Below are 18064 nucleotides of genomic sequence, written 5' to 3' on the forward strand. Positions count from 1 at the left end.
ATGTCGATGCTACCTAGAGCCATCTACACATTCAATGCAATCCCCATCAAAATAACATCCACTTTTTTCAAAGAAATGGAACAAATACTCCTAAAATTTGTATGGAACCAGAAGAGACCCCGAATAGCCAGAGGAATGTTGAAAAAGAAGAGCAAAGCTGGCGGCATCACAATTCTGGACTTCCAGCTCTATTACAAAGCTGTCATCATCAAGACAGTATGATACTGGCACAAAAACAGACACATCGATCAATGGAACAGAATAGAGAGCCCAGAAATGGACCCTCAACTCTATGGTCAACTCATCTGCAACAAAGCAGGAAAGAATGTCCAATGGCAAAAAGACAGTCTCTTCAACAAATGATGTTGGGAAAATTGGACAGTCACATGCAGAAGAGTGAAACTGGACCATTTCCTTACACCACACACAAAAACAGACTCCAAATGGTTGAAAGACCTAAACGTGAGACAGGAGTCCGTCAAAATCCTAAAGGAGAACACAGGCAGCAACCTCTTCGACCTCAGCCTCAGCAACTTCTTCCTAGAAACATCGCCAAAGGCAAGGGAAGCAAGGGCAAAAATGAACTATTGGGATTTCATCAAGATAAAAAGCTTTTGCATAGCAAAAGAAAGTCCACAAAACAAAAGACAACCGACAGAATGGGAGAAGATATTTGCAAATGACATATCACATAAAGGGTAGTATCCAAAATCTATAAAGAACTTATCAAATTCAACACCCAAAGAACAAATAATCCAATCAAGAAATGGGCAGAAGACATGAACAGACATTTTTCCAAAGAAGACATCCAAATGGCCAACAGACACATGAAAAAGTGCTCAACATCGCTCAGCATCAGGGAAATCCAAATCAAAACCTCAATGAGATACCACCTCACACCCGTCAGAATGGCAAAAATTAACAAGTCAGGAAACGAGCAGCTGTTGGCACGGATGCAGAGAAAGGGGAACCCCCCTACACTCTTGGTGGGAATGCAAGTTGGTGCAACCACTCTGGAAAACAATATGGAGGTTCCTCAAACAGTTGAAAATAGAACTACCCTACGATCCAGCAATTGCACTACTGGTTATTTACTACAAAGATACAAATGTAGAGATCTGAAGGGGTACGTGCACCCCAATGTTTATAGCAGCAATGTCCACAATAGCCAAACTGTGGAAAGAGCCAAGATGTCCATCGACAGATGAATGGATAAAGAAGATGTGGTATATATACACAATGGAATTTTATGCAGCCATCAAAAGGAATGAGATCTTACATTTGCAACGATGTGGGTGGAACTGGAGGGTGTTATGCTGAGTGAAATAAGTCAATCAGAGAAAGACATGTATCATATGACCTCACTGATATGAGGAATTCTTAATCTCAGGAAACAAACTGAGGGTTGCTGGAGTGGTGGGGGGTGGGAGGGATGGGGTGGCTGGGTGATAGACACTGGGGAGGGTTTGTGCAATGGTGAGCGCTGTGAATTGTGCAAGACTTTTGAATCACAGATCTGTACTTCTGAAACAAATAATGCAATATATGTTAAGAATAAAAGAAGAAGATAGCAAGAGGGGAAGAATGAAGGGGAGTAAGTCGGAGAGGGAGAGGAACCATGAGAGACGATGGACTCTGAAAAACAGAGGGTTCTAGAGGGGAGGGGGTGGGGGGATGGGTTAGCCTGGTGATGGGTATTAAAGAGGGCACATTCTGCGTGGAGCACTGGGTGTTATGCACAAACAATGAATCATGGAACACTATATCAAAAACTAATGATGTAATGTACGGTGATTAACATAACAAAAAATTTAAAAAGTACATAGCATTAATGCAACTTTTATGAATATAGATAAGTAGGTAACCACAATATAATATAAAATGTAGTTAGAGGAATTAATCAGTAAAAAATGGTATGAAGAAATAATGAAGTAATAAGTTTGAAAGAATTAGAATATTATGCTCAAGTGTGCAGTTAAGGACACTTTACTGAATATTAAAAAGAAAAAGAAGAGAAATACAGTTGACCCCTGAACAATATGGGGTTAGAGGTGCTAACCCTCCCACAGTTGAAAATCTTTATAACTTCTGACTCCCCAAAAACTTAACAGCTAATAGCCTTCTGTTGACTGGAAGCCTTACTGATAACATAAACAATCAATTAATACATATTTTGTATGTTATATGTATTACATACTGTATTTTACAATAAAGTAGGCTAGAGAAAAGAGTATGTTATTAAGAAAATCATAAGGAGGAGAAAATTTATAGTACTATACTGTATTTATTGAAAAAAATCCATGTATAACTGCACAGTTTAGACCCATGTTCAAGAGTCAACTGTATATTTGTATAATAATCAGCTACAATCTGATGGTATAGCAATGCTTTCTTGGAGTTTGAGCTGCATTATATTAGTAATAAAATTGGATTTAGGTAGTTAATGGGAATAATCCAAAGACTCCCTCTGACGGGCCTATAACTGTTTGAACTACTATGCAATGCAAAACTCCCATTACTTGTTACAATGCTTTGTGTGCTGTGCTTTCTGCTCTTTTCTTGTGTCCTTTAGTTTGTATTGCTAGATCTTTCAGCTTTAACAATACACTGCATTCAGGGTCATATTTGGATACTTTTAAAGAGTGGTAAAATGTACCCTATATACTGACAACGTGGTTTATGTACATTTAAATAGATTTCAAAACTAAGTTCTGTCTGTTATTATTTAGATTATAAAATAATTAACTGATTTGGCTAATGTTCATTAATCTGTTGGTCATTTGGGGGAAAGCCTAATAGTGAATGGGATTGAATGAATTGAAGCATTTCTGAACTGCCAGACACTAAACTAGATTTGGTCTATGTGTTAAAGCTGTGGAAACATGCCTGGATTTATTACTTGGAAGCAAAACTGAAAATGATTTGCACTTTTATGATGATGTTGTAATTGAACCAATGAGAGTTCGCTCTTTGGTGAGTCACAGATACAACAAGTGGAGTTGTCACACAAAGGAAACTTTATTTACAGCAAACGCGGAGATCATGGGGAGTAACTTCTAAAGTCGTGACTCCCCAGCAAAAGTCAGGGTGGATGGATTCCTTTTATTTAGGGTTCCGGTGAATATTTAGAAAGGAGAACCTTGTCATCATATGTAGAGGTGGGCATAAGGTTGCAGGCACCTTAAGGAAACCTGCCTATACATACATTGTGTGTTATGTTAATGAGGCTTGTTGTGTTCCTCCTTGGGCGGATATTTTAGCATGATAATGAGATAGAGGTTACTGTCCTTCACTACATGGTGGATTTGCACATGTGTGAGTCCTTGGTTAAGCTAAAACTGGTGTGCGTGGTCTGGGCCTCCAGAGCTCTTCGCCAGGGCAGTCATGAAAGCTTGAGGGTGTAGTTTCGGTTTCCATCAGGGGATGCTATGCCTGTTGGGTCTTTTTGGCCTGCGTTAAGTGAGAGAGAAGCTAGAAAGAACTTAAGGAAAAATGTGGGACAAAGGTCAATGAGTACAAGCAGGTGAGCAGTAAAGGTCAGGTCTTGGGTTTAGCTGGTGACGTTGTCATTCTGTAAGCCATCAAGTTTCAGATCTAGAGTTATTTTCTGTCTCTTCCTATCTCCACTTCACCCCCCGCCCCCCGCACACCCTATGCTGATGTAGGAAAGACAGTAGGGTTCGAAGCTGATGGCCAAGAAAGAATTCTTGAGATACCTTGGTGCAAAAAGGTGGTTTTATGAAAGCACCGGGACAGGACCCGTGGGCAGAAAGAGCTGCACTGGGGTCATGAGCAGTGGCCCATTATATACTTTCAAGCTGGGAGGGGGTTAGAGATAGCGGAAGTCTCTAAGGAATTTTGGAAGCGAGGTTCCCGGGACCTTAAGAAGGCTGGCTATTGTTGGGAAAAGGTCATTTATTGCTGTCTACTAAAACCTGAGTCATGAGACCCTGCAGATGTAATTGCTGGGTCATATGCTTGGCAGATGACTGCCAGCATGTATCCTGGGGGCTAGAGATAAAGGAAATTTCCAAAGGAATTTGTATATGTTAAAGTGGACTTACAGTATCCTGGGAGTCCGGCTAAGATTGCCTTTTGCCCTTAGCAAAGTATTAACATCGAGGCAGCTGTGTCCCTAGAGGAATGTCACTCTGCCTGTTTCAAGGACTTGTCAGTGGGCTGTAAGTAGTAAGGAAATTTAGTAATTTCTTTTCTGCCTTTGTTCCCACATGACCTCCATGTGCAAGTATAGTTTACACCAAATCCTGTCACTTTTCTCAGCACTGTTCCTACCACTTGCTACAACTGTAGTTTGAGTCTTAACACTTGGCTTCTTATTAACCATTAGAGTCTTCTGATTGATCCAGGTTCCAGATTTTTCCTCATCCCTCAGTCCATTCTGCACACTGGTACCTGAGTAATCTGAATGAAGCAGGGGAGCAAGGTTCTTGTTTCACAGAATCAAAGAATGAATCTCGCGGACAAAGGAGAGTGAGCAAAAAGATAAGAGTTTTATTAAGCAAGGATACAGAAAAAGCTTTCACGAGTACGAGGGCTCCCAACCAGGTTGCCAGTGAGGACTTTTCATCTCTGGCCTTTTATTAGGACTTTCCAGGAAACTTGCTGGTGGTTAGGGCAGTGGCCTGGAACTAAACATGACGTTTGTATATTGTGTGAGAGTCTTTGTTTCTGTGACATCTATGATCTATAGATACGTATTGCTAGGTCTGGTTAATCTTCATGGCAAACTTTCCCTTTGAGGCCTGATTAGTTTTTGTGGTTATTTTTATTTTCTGTGGTTATAATTTAATTTGTAGAAAAACATTTCAACCCTAGTAACTGGGATAAGGTGGTCTAAATTTTCCTGATCTCTGCCTTTGTTCTGTTTCAGTGTCTGCATACCTGAAATACCTTCAGAGCCTAGTTGGGGCCCCCATTCTTTCCCTACCTAAAAGTCCCATCCTTTCTCTATTCATGAATGCACTATTCTAATGGTATCCCTGCATTGCTAAAAGGCTCCCGGTTGCTTCTGATTACCCTAAGGCAACTTTTTTGTGTGTTTGTTTTTGCCCAGCCAACTGGACCTTTCACCATCCTGGCTCTTCATCTTCAGTTCTGCCCCTTACTTGAGGCCCACTCTTTTCTCATTACATTCTTGCCTGATCTGTTCTCTAGTACTGTGTCAGGAAGGAAAAATAATTCTCCCTCTACCCTTCAGGGTTCTTGGCTGACAACCCTCTGTAATGAAAAAGACAGAGTAACAGTAGAAAAACAAATGAAAATTTAATAACATGGTATATCTCTTGTAAAATGCCAAGAAAAAAATGAGTAACTCCCTGAAATGGTCCAAACCTTATACCATGTCTAGCTAAAGACAAAAAATATTGGTGGGTGGGGAACCAGTTATGGGAGGGAGGTTTTCAGGCAAACCATGTTAAAGAGGGCATGGTTTATGCAGATTGAAGTCTCTGCCTTCTCCACTAAGAAGAATTCCTAGAGATTTAGTACCCCCCCTATACTTCCTGTATCCTTACAAATGGAAATTTTTCTTATAAATGTAAATGTCTCCTACAAAGGGGTAACTTCTAGCGTGGTTTTCAGAGCTTCTCCTGAGTTGGCTGCTTCTCTAAAATAATCCTTCTGCCAAAGAGGCATATCTTGGGGTCAACAGAGCCAATTCTGTTCTTTCACTGGAATTGTAACTGAACTCAAGGGCTTCACTGCCTGGGGTGCATTAAATTGAACACAACCCAAAGAAGTGTTGAAAGTGAAGAACTTTTTATTACTTGTTGCAAGTGAGGAGCTGGAGACAGCTGTCAAAGCACTGTCTCCCCCTGGGGTGAGTACTGGAAGCTTTTATTCAGTGTATTGGGGGTGGGGGAGGCAGCTTGCATATGTACTACATACACATTAAGGAGTTATATGTATTCTCTTATTTAGGCACTTTGGTTCAATTGCACGTGCCTAGCATGTCAACATGCTAATACATGTATCTGTGTTCAAAAAATGGCAGAAAACCCCACCTATAGGAGTAGATCTGAGTTTTATAATGAACTAAAGGTAACTACAGGACAACTTCGGGGGGGCTTCTGCAGGTCTTCAGCTCCAAAATGGCTCAGATAAGGCTATCAGGTGAAAGAAACACCTACTAAAGGGCCAACAGATGAAACCCCTAGCTGGTGTGGTATCTAAATGGGGAATCTCTTGATTGGATGGGGGCCCCGAAACGTGGGCTGACTACTGGGCGGAAGCTGGTGGCTTCGGAGGTGCAAGAATTCACCTGAAGCAGGACAAAGGAGATAGAAGTTTATCGAATACATTGCAAGGGAGCAGTGACCAGAGAGAAGAGAGGTTATCTGCAACAAGCCAGTAGATGGGGGCTGTTTTTCAAGGGGGAAGATGAGGAGGTATGGCGACATATGGAATTCTGCCTTTTTTGATAACTGTGCCTGGTTGTAAGTAGCCCAGTTAGGGCCTATGGATATTGGGAGGTAGGGCTCCTGATGGGCCTGTCTATTCAGCCTGGTGGGATCTGAGGGCCCTTTCTACATTCCTTTGCTCTAGTCTGTTTGCCTAAAAGTGGCCGCTACAGCTGGGTGTCCCTTTGGTGGGAATGGCTGTTTTTTTGCAAAACAAAACATACTCCTTCCCTGCTTTTGTCCCTCTCCCCTCTCTACCCTTCTCTTCATAGATTTTAGCCCTCAGATCTGAGTAACTTCTCATTGCATCCTGGCTAACAGAACATCCAACTCTCTTCTCTCCATGATCGGGTTCCTACTTGGCTGTCAAGGCTTACTGCCTTTGGGAAATGTTACCCTGACTATCCTACTCTCCAGTGTGGGCTTTTTTTTTCCTTCATGAGACTTACAGCACTCTCCCCTTCTTTTATTTTTTTAAATGGAATACACAGTTTTTACATTTGTGACTTGTTGGGCATTTGAAAATTTTATTTATTAAAAACTTTAAACAACATTTTGTTGGCCTTCATTTCTGTCCATCCTTCTTAGAGCTTCTCGTGGACTGGTTCACTGTTCAATTTAGGGAGATCTTTCACCTTTTCTTTTAGGGGATTCGAATCATATACAGACTGAACTAGAGGGTGTGTCTCTTCCTGAAATACTTCCATATTTTCTTGACTCATATATCCAGATGATGTTGGAACTCTTATTTTATTGGCATGTGAAATTGCATTGTATTTATATTTAAATTCCTAGGGAGCATAGTAATCTAGAATTGGAACATCTGGGCTATTCCTGACTCCGCTACTTACTGACTGCTTAAAACATGAAAAGATCAACCTCCTATATGATTAGGAGTTTCTTTATATGTGAAATGGAGATTAATAACAGACCTTTCTTTTCTTTTTTTTTTTTAAATAACAGACCTTTCATTTTGCAAGGTTATTCTGAGTCCTGAAAATAAGTGTAAGATTATACTTGAAAATAAGATTCATCTAGCTGTACATCAGTGAACTTTATAATCTAATATACTTAACCTATTTTTAGATGCTTAATATATGCTAATATTAACTAAAGCAATAACTCATTCATCCTCAAAACTACTCTGTGAGGAGGACTAGTACATGCTAGCAGTGAGGAAATGGGAGAGCTTAATTAATTGCCCAGTCCCAGGTAATCAGTGGCAGTCATGGAATAGACACCTGGCCATGTGGCTTGGGACCCGTCCTGTGGCCACATCTCACAGCCTCTCTGAGCTGGTGTTGGCTAACCACCACTGCTCTGTGCTTTCACAGTTTGCCTCCTCAGCCCAAAGTTTACTAGGTTCAGAAGCATCCAAAATCAAGCCAACTGTGAATTCAAATCCTGGAACTTCATTCCATGTTTGTTGTAATTTCAAAAAGAAAAAGAAAAGAAAAGCAATGTCTTGCTTACTTGCAATAACAGGCCTGCCGTGATAAAAAGGACAAAGGGCTTTGCATACTTGCAGGAAAATCACATGCTAAAATGAATGCATATTGAGCTTCTTTTACTTACTGTTAGAGGTGAGAGAACTCGATATTTCAGCAATGAAACCAATGTAAATATGATGTACAAAATATGTAGTGTAAAGACAGTTTGAGAACTTATGAGCTTTAATCCTCTTATCTATTTTAGGACTTTCTGGGACAAGTGTTTTGTACATTGGGGGAGATTGTTGGTTCTCAGGGAAGTCGCCTGGAAAAGCCAATAGTGTAAGTATTTTTTAATCCAGAAAAAGAAATGTTAACTCTTCAGTTTTCATTTTGGTAGTTTGGAATTGATGAATACATGGTTGGAGACCAAAAGTGGGTTTGAAAATCTCACTGAGTTTTCTCTTCTAACAAATAGTTTTGACATGTTTGTAAAGAATCGTTTATATTTCAGCTGTCACAAAAATGTTCACAAAATGAAATGAGATTCAAAAAAGCAAATGTATTGTTTTCCTTTTGGGTATAGTATTACTTCTTAGGTTTTAAGAATTAAACGTTTTGAAAAAGAGACTTTCCTTCTTTGGGCCAGGGACTATATGGAGCACCATTCTTTATACCATATGCTTAATAAATGCATTTTTAGTGATTGAGATTTTAATAATGATTTTTATTACAAAATTGGCCTGTAAAAAAGAAAGTAAGTGTATAAATGTTAAGAGAAGGCCGTATCTCAGAATTATGTATTCTTCCTTCACTTTCAATCACTGGGATCATGTTTCATTTTCAGATCAGTTGCGTGGAGTGATCCTATTGTCTCCAGTTCCAAATAAGACAGAAAACTAATTCCAGATATTTTTTCTTAAATCTTACCCCTCACTGTCCTCCTCCTTCTTCTGCTCACCCCATCTCAATTATTTGGATTCAATTAACTGTTCATAAAAATCAAATGATCTAGGAAGAATACTGAGAAAATTGCGGTGCTAACCACAATATCCAAACGCTTGGTGAATTTTGAAGTGTATATCTTCAACATTCTTTTAAGAATCTCAGACTCATAAAATAAATGTGTCAAAACTCTCTAAATCTATTCACCTTTGACATTCAAATACTTGAAATGTCCAAGGCATCGTTTGTCACATTATCTGTATAAAATTGAACTTTATGCTTAGAGTGTTCTTCTTAGGCTAATAAGTCTATGAATTCTCACTTCTTTTATTTAACTTGATTTTCTTAGAAAATTATTACTGAGTGCCAGTTTGAAGACTTTCGCATATCAATGCCTTTTTAACATTTCTTTCATGTGTAATTTGTTTTCATATCATTGTAGGATTTGTAAGCTTATGATTCAAATATGTTTATGCTCACTTTAATATGTGAGTAATGAGTAATCCGTAAAGAAAATGCAAATATTTTATTAAGTATATATAATTGTTATTGTATTGTTGAGTCTAATGATTTAGGCCCATGAAAATTCTTGGAAGATCACTAAATCACTCTTTTTGCTGAAAAACAAATCAATCATATATACAATACCACCTTAAAGATGCCTTGAATAGTCTTTGAGAGAAAACAAAAACAATTAAAATATAGAATTCTTATTTCAGAGCAACAGAATATAGAGATTTTTATGGAATTTGCACTCATATTTTTAAATTGGTCATTTTACTGGTTATTTTTATCTGGTGTTATTTTCTCCATAAAGGGAAATTATAACTCTAATTTCAGAAACTCCTAAATTACATAGATTTTTTTTTCCAGTAGAAAATTATTTTTATGTTAATCTTGAAACATGTTGAAAAATTGACATTATATTGGTTGGGGTGTGTGGTAAATAGAATATAGTGTGAGATGTGGTTGTTGTTCAGCTGATTCAACAATTCCCACTAGACAAGACCAACAAAAACACACTCAGGGTAAGGGGTGAAGATATCTAGAGTCATGATTATGCAAACGCTGGGAGTATTTGCTGGCAGTTGATTTATGATCATCTTACATAATCAGGAAAGATGAGATGCCCTTTAGATTTTTCCTCATTCCTGCTGAGGATGGGGTGGCATAATTGAGATAAAGCCTGTTTAGGCCACATGAAGCTGTTCTAACTACCTGCTTTGCTTCATCTGTAGGGTCTTTTGTAATTTAAGCAAGTTTATTGAAAGTGTTGATATTGTATCTGTCTTATTGACAAAGGCAGAATTCATTCAGTTTTTTAAAGTATATGTAACTAATGTTTTATTCAACCTTTGACCTTACTGGGCAATCCTCTCAGGCAAATAAATATTAAGAAAAGGGTTAAAAGGTAGGCTTACTGTTTGAGCAGTGAGAGGGTGGGGTATTTTTTTTTTAATTTTAAAGTAAATTTAACTAGGCGGGCATGTGTTAGTATTAAATGGGAAATGAAATGTAGAGCTTCAGTGTAGCAAAAAGATTGGCAATGAAAGAAGCGAAGAATAAAACTGTAAGAACTGCAGTGTGTTGGCCAATTACATGAGGGAAACCCAGTTAGATACCTGAGATGAAGAGAAAAGAGGAAAGAGATGAGAGAGGGAAATCAAATAGGTGAGACTAATCAAAAATAGGAGAGTAAAATTGAATATAACAACCTTGCCAGTGGAATGATATTTTTTATTTATTAAAGCACCCAGTAATAATACTCATGTGCTCTCACCTGAGCAGTCACTCCATCCCAGGTGAACAATGGGAAAAAAATACATTTTGTTGTAACCCACCCACCATCTTGTTTGAGAAAATATTACCTTTCATTAAAAACACCAACTTTGAGAGAGTCAAGTGTTTAGAGAAGGGAGAACATGTAGATGAAAGAACAAGGTCCATTGGGCTGAGCATGCTGTCTTGGGCTCTTGGAAGTTCAAGTGCTTGGAGAGAAGGTGCATCTTCTGTTCAAATGGCATTTTACTCCCCTACCTAAACCTCAAAATGAAAAGCAATGAAACTTATTTATCATTTTTGTTTAAAAGTGTAGTGTGGTTGAGGAAGAGAGTGAAATGTTTGCATGGAAGTTTTATCTGCCCATAATGTCAGAGTAGCCCTTCAAATCAGCTGGTCCACTAGATGGATACTTTCAGATTCCACATGCATCCCTGTTCAATGACATTTTTTCCCATGTACTTGATTTTTTAAACCAATCTAATAGACAGATGGTGGGGAGAGATGGGGAGGTTGGAAGGCATGGGATACTTCAGTGGAGGAGAGAATGGTTTTGGAAGAAAAGACAGAGTCAGGGAGAATATCAGAGATGATACAAGATCAGGGAAGTGTTTTCTCACAGGAAACTTGATGACAAACATAACTTCTAAAGGAAGATACCATACATAATATGTAAATATAGTGGAATATATTTTTTGTTTTGTTTTGTTTTTAATATGGTGGAATATATCAAAGCATGGCAGAAACAATGAACTTCAAATTGGGAAATAATGGTATTTAACAGCTAGCTCTTAACATCTATTTCTCACAGTCCCCTCTGCCTCTTCCTGCCCCATCCCCTCCCCCACTCCCATCCAGTGAACCTGCCCTGGTCAGGGCTTAGCTATCTAGTTAAAGATAACATTGTAAGATAAATGGTCACTAAACATCACACTGTTTTGACTGGTTGGTTCCTCGTAGCTGGAGATAGAAACAGAATTTGTACACTCTCCTGTTGCAGCCATTACTTTAGCCAGTGTTAAGGAGTTGGAGGATTTTTCCTATCTGGATGGGTCTAGGCTTTGGAATTGGAGCACAGGACACCTCCTGAGGTAGATAATCCATCTGCAATCAACAAAATTGACGCATCCCGAATTTAAAAAGTCTCCCTGTGTCCCAAATGTTATTTATCTTAAATAGCATTATCCAAGTGATTTAGGGCTTATTTACCAATTTGTTTTAGATGAGAGATTTATTTTCCAATCCATTTTCCATTTAAATTTTAAGTTATTCAAAAGATTCCATTGTTTTCTTCCCTTTAAAAGGCCTAATATCTCCTCAGAGGTAAGCTTTTAAAAATGATGGTAACAGTAAAATTTGGAGATTTAAAGCAGATATACTAGAGCTTTAAATTATTTATTACTAACCAAGCCTTTGAAAATTAAGTTATATTTATTACAAAGGAAAATGGATTTCTACTACATAGTCTCATGCTCTGTTAAATACAGAATTTGAATTTAAAATCAAGTCTTATTTTCTGTGCTTCAGTTATTGTCACTTTAAAAAATAGATTTTCTTATTTTATTATGAGAATAAAAATTATTTTTTAATATTTTGTAGGAACTTAGGTGACTTTTTTGGAACTGATGTTCAAGAATTTTTAATTTACTTTTTAATAACAGCTTAAGATTTTCATAATTTCTAATAGTCTGTTCTGTCAAATTCAAGTTCTAAGCAAATTTGGATTCCGGTTTTGAGCAAACACATTTTTCATATCTTAATTCCATCCAACATTTTGGTCTTTTCCCTGAACCCTCCTAAAATGAGTCTTGTGCTATTTAATTTGTCTGCAACATTTACTGTGTCTTCCCATGACTCACCAGCTCCACTCTTTAGATCGTCCCGTTATTATTTACCATTATACCCACTCAGTGGTGTGTTTTCTCATGCTGGGAGATTGTATCCAATTTTCTGCATGATGCTGTCAGAAAGTCTTACTTCTTCTATCTTTAGGCAGCTTAGTGATGGATTCAGTAAAGCCTTCCAAAATGCTAGAATCAGCACCAGTTTAAGAAAGATTGCCATTCTCTCCTCCGGGAGGAAAGCATTTATTATGTTCATCAAGTAATAGACCTGTTTGTTCCTGTTTCGCACATCCAGGCATGACTGGTTCTGTATAAAAGGATGGGGTGAGGAAGCAGGGACTGGTTGTGATTAGAAGGAAGATTCTTACCCTGGAGAGGAGGTGGGGGGACCTCCAGGGGTAACTGAACCGACAACTGTTTTGGCTAAGGGAAAGATTATGTTCTTTGTCGGGTGGCTATAGCCGCTTGTGATCTAGGCAGTCAGTAATGGGTAGGATAAAGGGAGAGACGCACCCAAGAGAGATTAGTGAACAGTACCTTGAAAAGAGTACAGGGACAGGGACTCAGAGGCAGGTGATAAATGGAAGACCAGCTTGCAGTTGACTGATGGACACCAGGATCCCAGCTCTGACATAGGGCTCAAGGACACAGCATAGTGGGTGCAGAAGTTCAACAAGAGAAATGTGGGGAGAACGGAGCAGAAAGGAAGCTGGGGAATAAGGCAGAAGCAGAGGGCTTGTAGGGGACTTGAGGCAGAGCCTTAAAGGTTTGCCTTAAAGATCTGATTCAGATGTGGCCTGATTCTGAAAGCTATGCTGTGGCTGTGGGTGCATTTAGATCAAGTCGGTGAGAGAAGGAATGGGAGGAGGAAGAAGAATAGGAAAAATGATTAGTCTTGAAGGTGAGAAACGTAAACTTACAATTAAGCAGAGCATGCCTTATCATGCAACTTTTTGTATATGAAAATATAGCCAACTTTGGGGGAAATTTTGACCTTCAAAGTCATCTTGACTTTATTAACTTCCTTGCAAATTAGATTGATATTGTTATACTCCCTGATTTATTTTATTGGAAAGAACACTGGGCTGGGAATCAGAATATGATACTTTTAGTACCATCTCTGCTGCTAACTTGCTAGGTAACATGACAAAATTTGTACATCTGTATTATACTTTTATATCTGTAGTATGAAGAACATAGTCTAGAGATAAATAGCCACTGTAACAGAGTTGGTGGTACATGAGCTTTGGGGGCAGTCAAATCTGGGATCATAATTTATTGGGTATATAATTTGAGAAAATTGGTTTAAATTCCTGAGCTCTAGTTTCCTCATCTGAAACATATGAATAATATACTTTTAAGAGAGTTGTTGTGAGAACTAGAAATACTTTATATATTTTTGTCATGGAGGACACTGGAATTTAATAAGCACCCAAATTGTGGTTATTATTGTTATTGTTGCTATTAAATATAGCCGGTGTCTTTTAGGAAAGACTTCTTAAATGGAATCACCGAATAATCTCTCCCATCTCTCCCTCCCTCCCTCCCTCCCTTTTTTCTTCCTTTCCTTTCTTCCTTCCTATCTTTCTGTCTTTTTGCTTTTGTGTATTTATTTTCCTTATAGAAGCGTTTAGCTAGGAATTCAGCAAGGTTAGATAAAAGACAATTTTGAGCCAAACTTGATTACATTTATGTAAATTGTTAAATGTCAACCAAATATAAATATTAAAAATTATTTTGTCTATTCTCAGTATAGAGCTGAAAAGTCAAATTATGGGGGAGTTAAATTTCTGCTTCTCATTAGTTTGGGTTTTACAAGATAGTGTTATTTTGCTGGAAATGTCCTGAATTTTTAGAGCATTGCCCATGTTCATATGAAATTGCAAAATGTAATCTAGAGTACAGTATCAGTTAAAAATTATTTTTCTCTCATTTGCAAAGATTCCATTGATGTGTATACATATTAGTAATTTTTATACGCTTCTAACACATTAAAAATTGAACCACTGATTGCATCTTAGAGAGATGTTGAATGCTTCATGGATCTGGTATAAAGAACTTATCAACCTCTGATAAGAGGAGAGTCTATATGAAAAAATGGTGTGTTCTCTTAAGACCAAAAGTAGAAGCAGTTTTAGTACATTTCCTTACATATCTTGCACAAGATTATGAGTCTTCCATATAACAGAAACTTAGTAAATGTTCAACTGGCCCACTTTCTTACATTCATTTGTGGATCTGAGCTCATGCTCTGGAAAAAATCTGCAGAGATATAATTGTTTAACCCAAAAGAGCAGACTGTGTATACAGCTGCAAGCTCCCACACTTCTCTGCTCTACTCAGAAATTCCAGTAGTTATAGGTAAAGACATATAAATGAAGAACTAATCTGGATAGATAGGCTTGCAAAGGATATGGCCAGTCATGAGAGATATGGGTAAGGTAAATACATTTTTCTCAAAATTGTCCTTAATATCATCATCAGAGACAAGCCCCAGATTGGTTATCTGTTGTTCTGATTTGGATGTTATATTTCCCTGTTCGAAGCTTGTGTACAAGTAACTCCTTCAGGCATCCAAATTTAAAAAAGAAAAACAAAAGGCAAAATCATTTTATGTCAGTGCTTATTATATAGACTACATTTATTGCCTGGATTCGCTTATTTTTCTATCAGACACAGCCTCAACCTGGTGCTGCAAGGATTAAGGATTCTTTTTTTTTCTTCTTTTAATTCATTTATTCCACAAATCTTTACTGGGAATACATAATGGACCAGAAACGATTAGGGACTAAGCATGCAATTATGAAAACACAGAGTTGTTCCTGTCTTCATGGAGTTAATCATCTATTCATTAAATGAATAATCACACAAATAAATATAATTGCATATTGATATAAGCCCTGTGAAAATTAGAGACTGGCTTAGACCAGAATATATAGGTCTTTTTAGTATTCGGATTTTATCATAAATGCAGTGAGAAAAATCATGATTTTTGTTCAGAGAGTTCCTTCACTTCTGTGTGCAGAATGGTTGTGTGTAGTTACCAGAAAGATTAGTAGGTTAATTACTGTTGAAATAATGTAGTTCAGAGAAGACAGGAGTTTGAACTAAGAAGATGAGGAGGAGTAAGCTGATTAAAATATGTTTTTAAGATCCATTTCACAAGGATTAGTGATAGGCTGATAGTCTTGATGAAAAAGATCTCAAGGAAGACCTTCAGATTTCTTGCACAAGTAACTAATGGATGGATTTATCATTTTCTGACAAGGGGAAGATCATCCATTTCTGGGCTTTCCACAAGTGAACAGTGTTTTAGGAAGAGATGAGTCATTCTATCTTTGTATTGCTGAGTGTAAACATTTGGAACAGTATTTTTATTTATATTTGTCTAACCTCATTGAGTTGGATTGAAAACTGATGGAAAATCTTAACTGAAGACAGGAAGTGATAAGATATGATCTGTGTTATTTTGGAGGATGGCTTCTAATTAAATAGCACCTACCTTTGTTGAATCAACATTCCTAGTGTCACTTAGTTTTAATATCAGATAAGTTTCTAAAGGGTTTCCCTTTGTATAGACAATGTTTAGAAATTATGTTGGATAAAATCTTTCAGAGAAATTACAGGTTTCTCTACAGTGAAATTCATTGTTCCTTTCTTCTTTCTCCCCTCTTAGGTTTAGCATAATTTGCTGATTCTGGGACTCAGGAGGCAGGCTAGGAATATTAGTTCTATAGTTAAGCAAACTAGTAGGTGAAGAAAGACCTTTATAGGCCAAACTTGGAATGAGCATCTTGGTTGAGCTCTAACCCCCTGATGAGATGAATATTTGGAACAAACATTTGGAGATTGCCTCTGCTCCTGTACATAACTCAATTAGTTCTTGTCTTCAAAACAATTGAAAGGGAGCAGTGAACTTTTAAAAAATAATACCAGTGGCTAACTTGACTGAATCCTTATAATGTGTCAGTCACTGTAATACCTGCTTTACACCTAATGACTTCTTTAATCCTTGCAGCACCATTATGAAGTAGATACTAATTATCCCCATTCATCAGAGAAAGAAACTAAAACAAGGATTCTGGAGAAACCAAGCTTCAAATGTGCTTAACTACAGCATTATATTGCCTTCACAAATGAATATATTTATGTATGGCTTTGAAGGAAATTTAATTTTTAAATTTTATTTCTTTTTAAAAAGTATTTACTTAAAAGTCAAGAACATCTCTGGAGGATAAGAACTTTTAAGAGACCCATCTTGACCTAGGTCATTTCAAGGATGCAGTTCCTTTGCACTCTCTCTTGCCCACACAACTCTTATGCAAACGCAGTCCAAGGTAAAACTGTTTTCCTGAGGTATATAGGGGTCATCTCCAGAAAAGTTTCTGTTTCTTGCTTCCATCTTGGGTCATGAAGACTTAGCTTCTTTGGGCTACACCGGGCCTCCGTAGGGTGTGCTCTTAACTCTTGTGTTTCCTGTGATTACTAAGAGGAAAACAGCAGGCCTGGAAGTGAGAAGAAGGATGGCTTTCCTGTGCTAGCCAGTCTCCATTCTAGGGGGACTGCACCCATTCTCCCCGTGGTCAACTAGGATGACACACTCTTCTCCAGGGGTAGCATTAAATTTTCTAGAGCCAACACAGTCTAAATAGGAAAACTATTGGAAGGAATTTTTAAAATAAATCCATATCTAGTTTTGGAAAGAGGTAAATAAGTACATCAGATTCTTTTTCCTCATCTTCTAGAAAATCATCATTCTGAATTCATAGTGTGTTGACAAGTAAAGAGCACCATGTACTCATCCTTTCTGGTCATTTCTTCCATTTGGCAATGCAGGATAACATGCTTCCATTTCTAAAAACAAGCTTCTCTGGTGCTTTCTTCTCTTTGAAAGTTCAGGGAGGAGAGATTAAACATATTGTTAGTGGTTTTAATTATTTATGTATGTATGTATGTCTATATGTATGTATGTATTTTAAAAAACGTTCCTGAATAATTAGCCTTGATTGGCCCATGGTGCCATTTTAGATACAGGCAGATCCTTGCAATGCAGAATCTTGCAATACCGGCTGCTCTGGAAATAAATTCTAGTAAGTGAAAAACCTCAGTAATCTTTGCAACTCACTGCCTGTTTTGATACCAGTATTGATTAGACCCTCCCAGTAATCATGGAGATAAATTGATTGAATCTCAACTCTTTCCCAGTTTGAGTTAACTTTGATGAAAGACTCTTAAGCATGGAGAACAGTTTAGTAAACTGACATTTTCAAATACATCTACATTCCAACATATATTTTTAGTCATTTTCGTGAATGTATTCAGTTTCTTTAGTATAAACATACCGCTTTTAGCTAACTAAATTGTTAGCTTCTCCCAACATTTTATTAAAGTTTCTTACCCTCTTCCTTTCATACTATTTTTGTTTGTTTTAAGTTCCCTATTGTCCTTTCTTAAGCAGGTCCACTTAAAAAATAATCAAAGGAATACACAGTAGATGTTCCTGCTCTGTCCTTATTAATTCTTCTGTTCACCACGACATACTTGGGTTCCACAGCATGCTGGAGCAAAGCACCTGAACAGCCTCCTAAAATTCAGTCAAGATCCTGAATGCTTTTCCTCCATCCTTTCTTTTAACAATTGTGAAAAG

The 18064-nt window shown here is 37.6% G+C and overlaps 1 protein-coding gene across 3 annotated transcripts in view; it reads left to right on the forward strand.

The window, feature by feature from the left end:
• Positions 1–18064, forward strand: part of CPNE8 (copine 8) — a 227566-nt gene that overhangs the window by 81583 nt on the left and 127919 nt on the right. For all 3 annotated transcript variants that reach the window (XM_027594830.2, XM_027594832.2, XM_027594833.2), the window contains exon 6: positions 8115–8191. In XM_027594830.2, the coding sequence (XP_027450631.1) occupies positions 8115–8191 (77 nt within the window). The remainder of the gene's footprint in view (positions 1–8114; positions 8192–18064) is intronic.

Source organism: Zalophus californianus, chromosome 9 (genome assembly GCF_009762305.2).
Source record: "Zalophus californianus isolate mZalCal1 chromosome 9, mZalCal1.pri.v2, whole genome shotgun sequence".
Classification (NCBI taxonomy): domain Eukaryota; kingdom Metazoa; phylum Chordata; class Mammalia; order Carnivora; family Otariidae; genus Zalophus; species Zalophus californianus.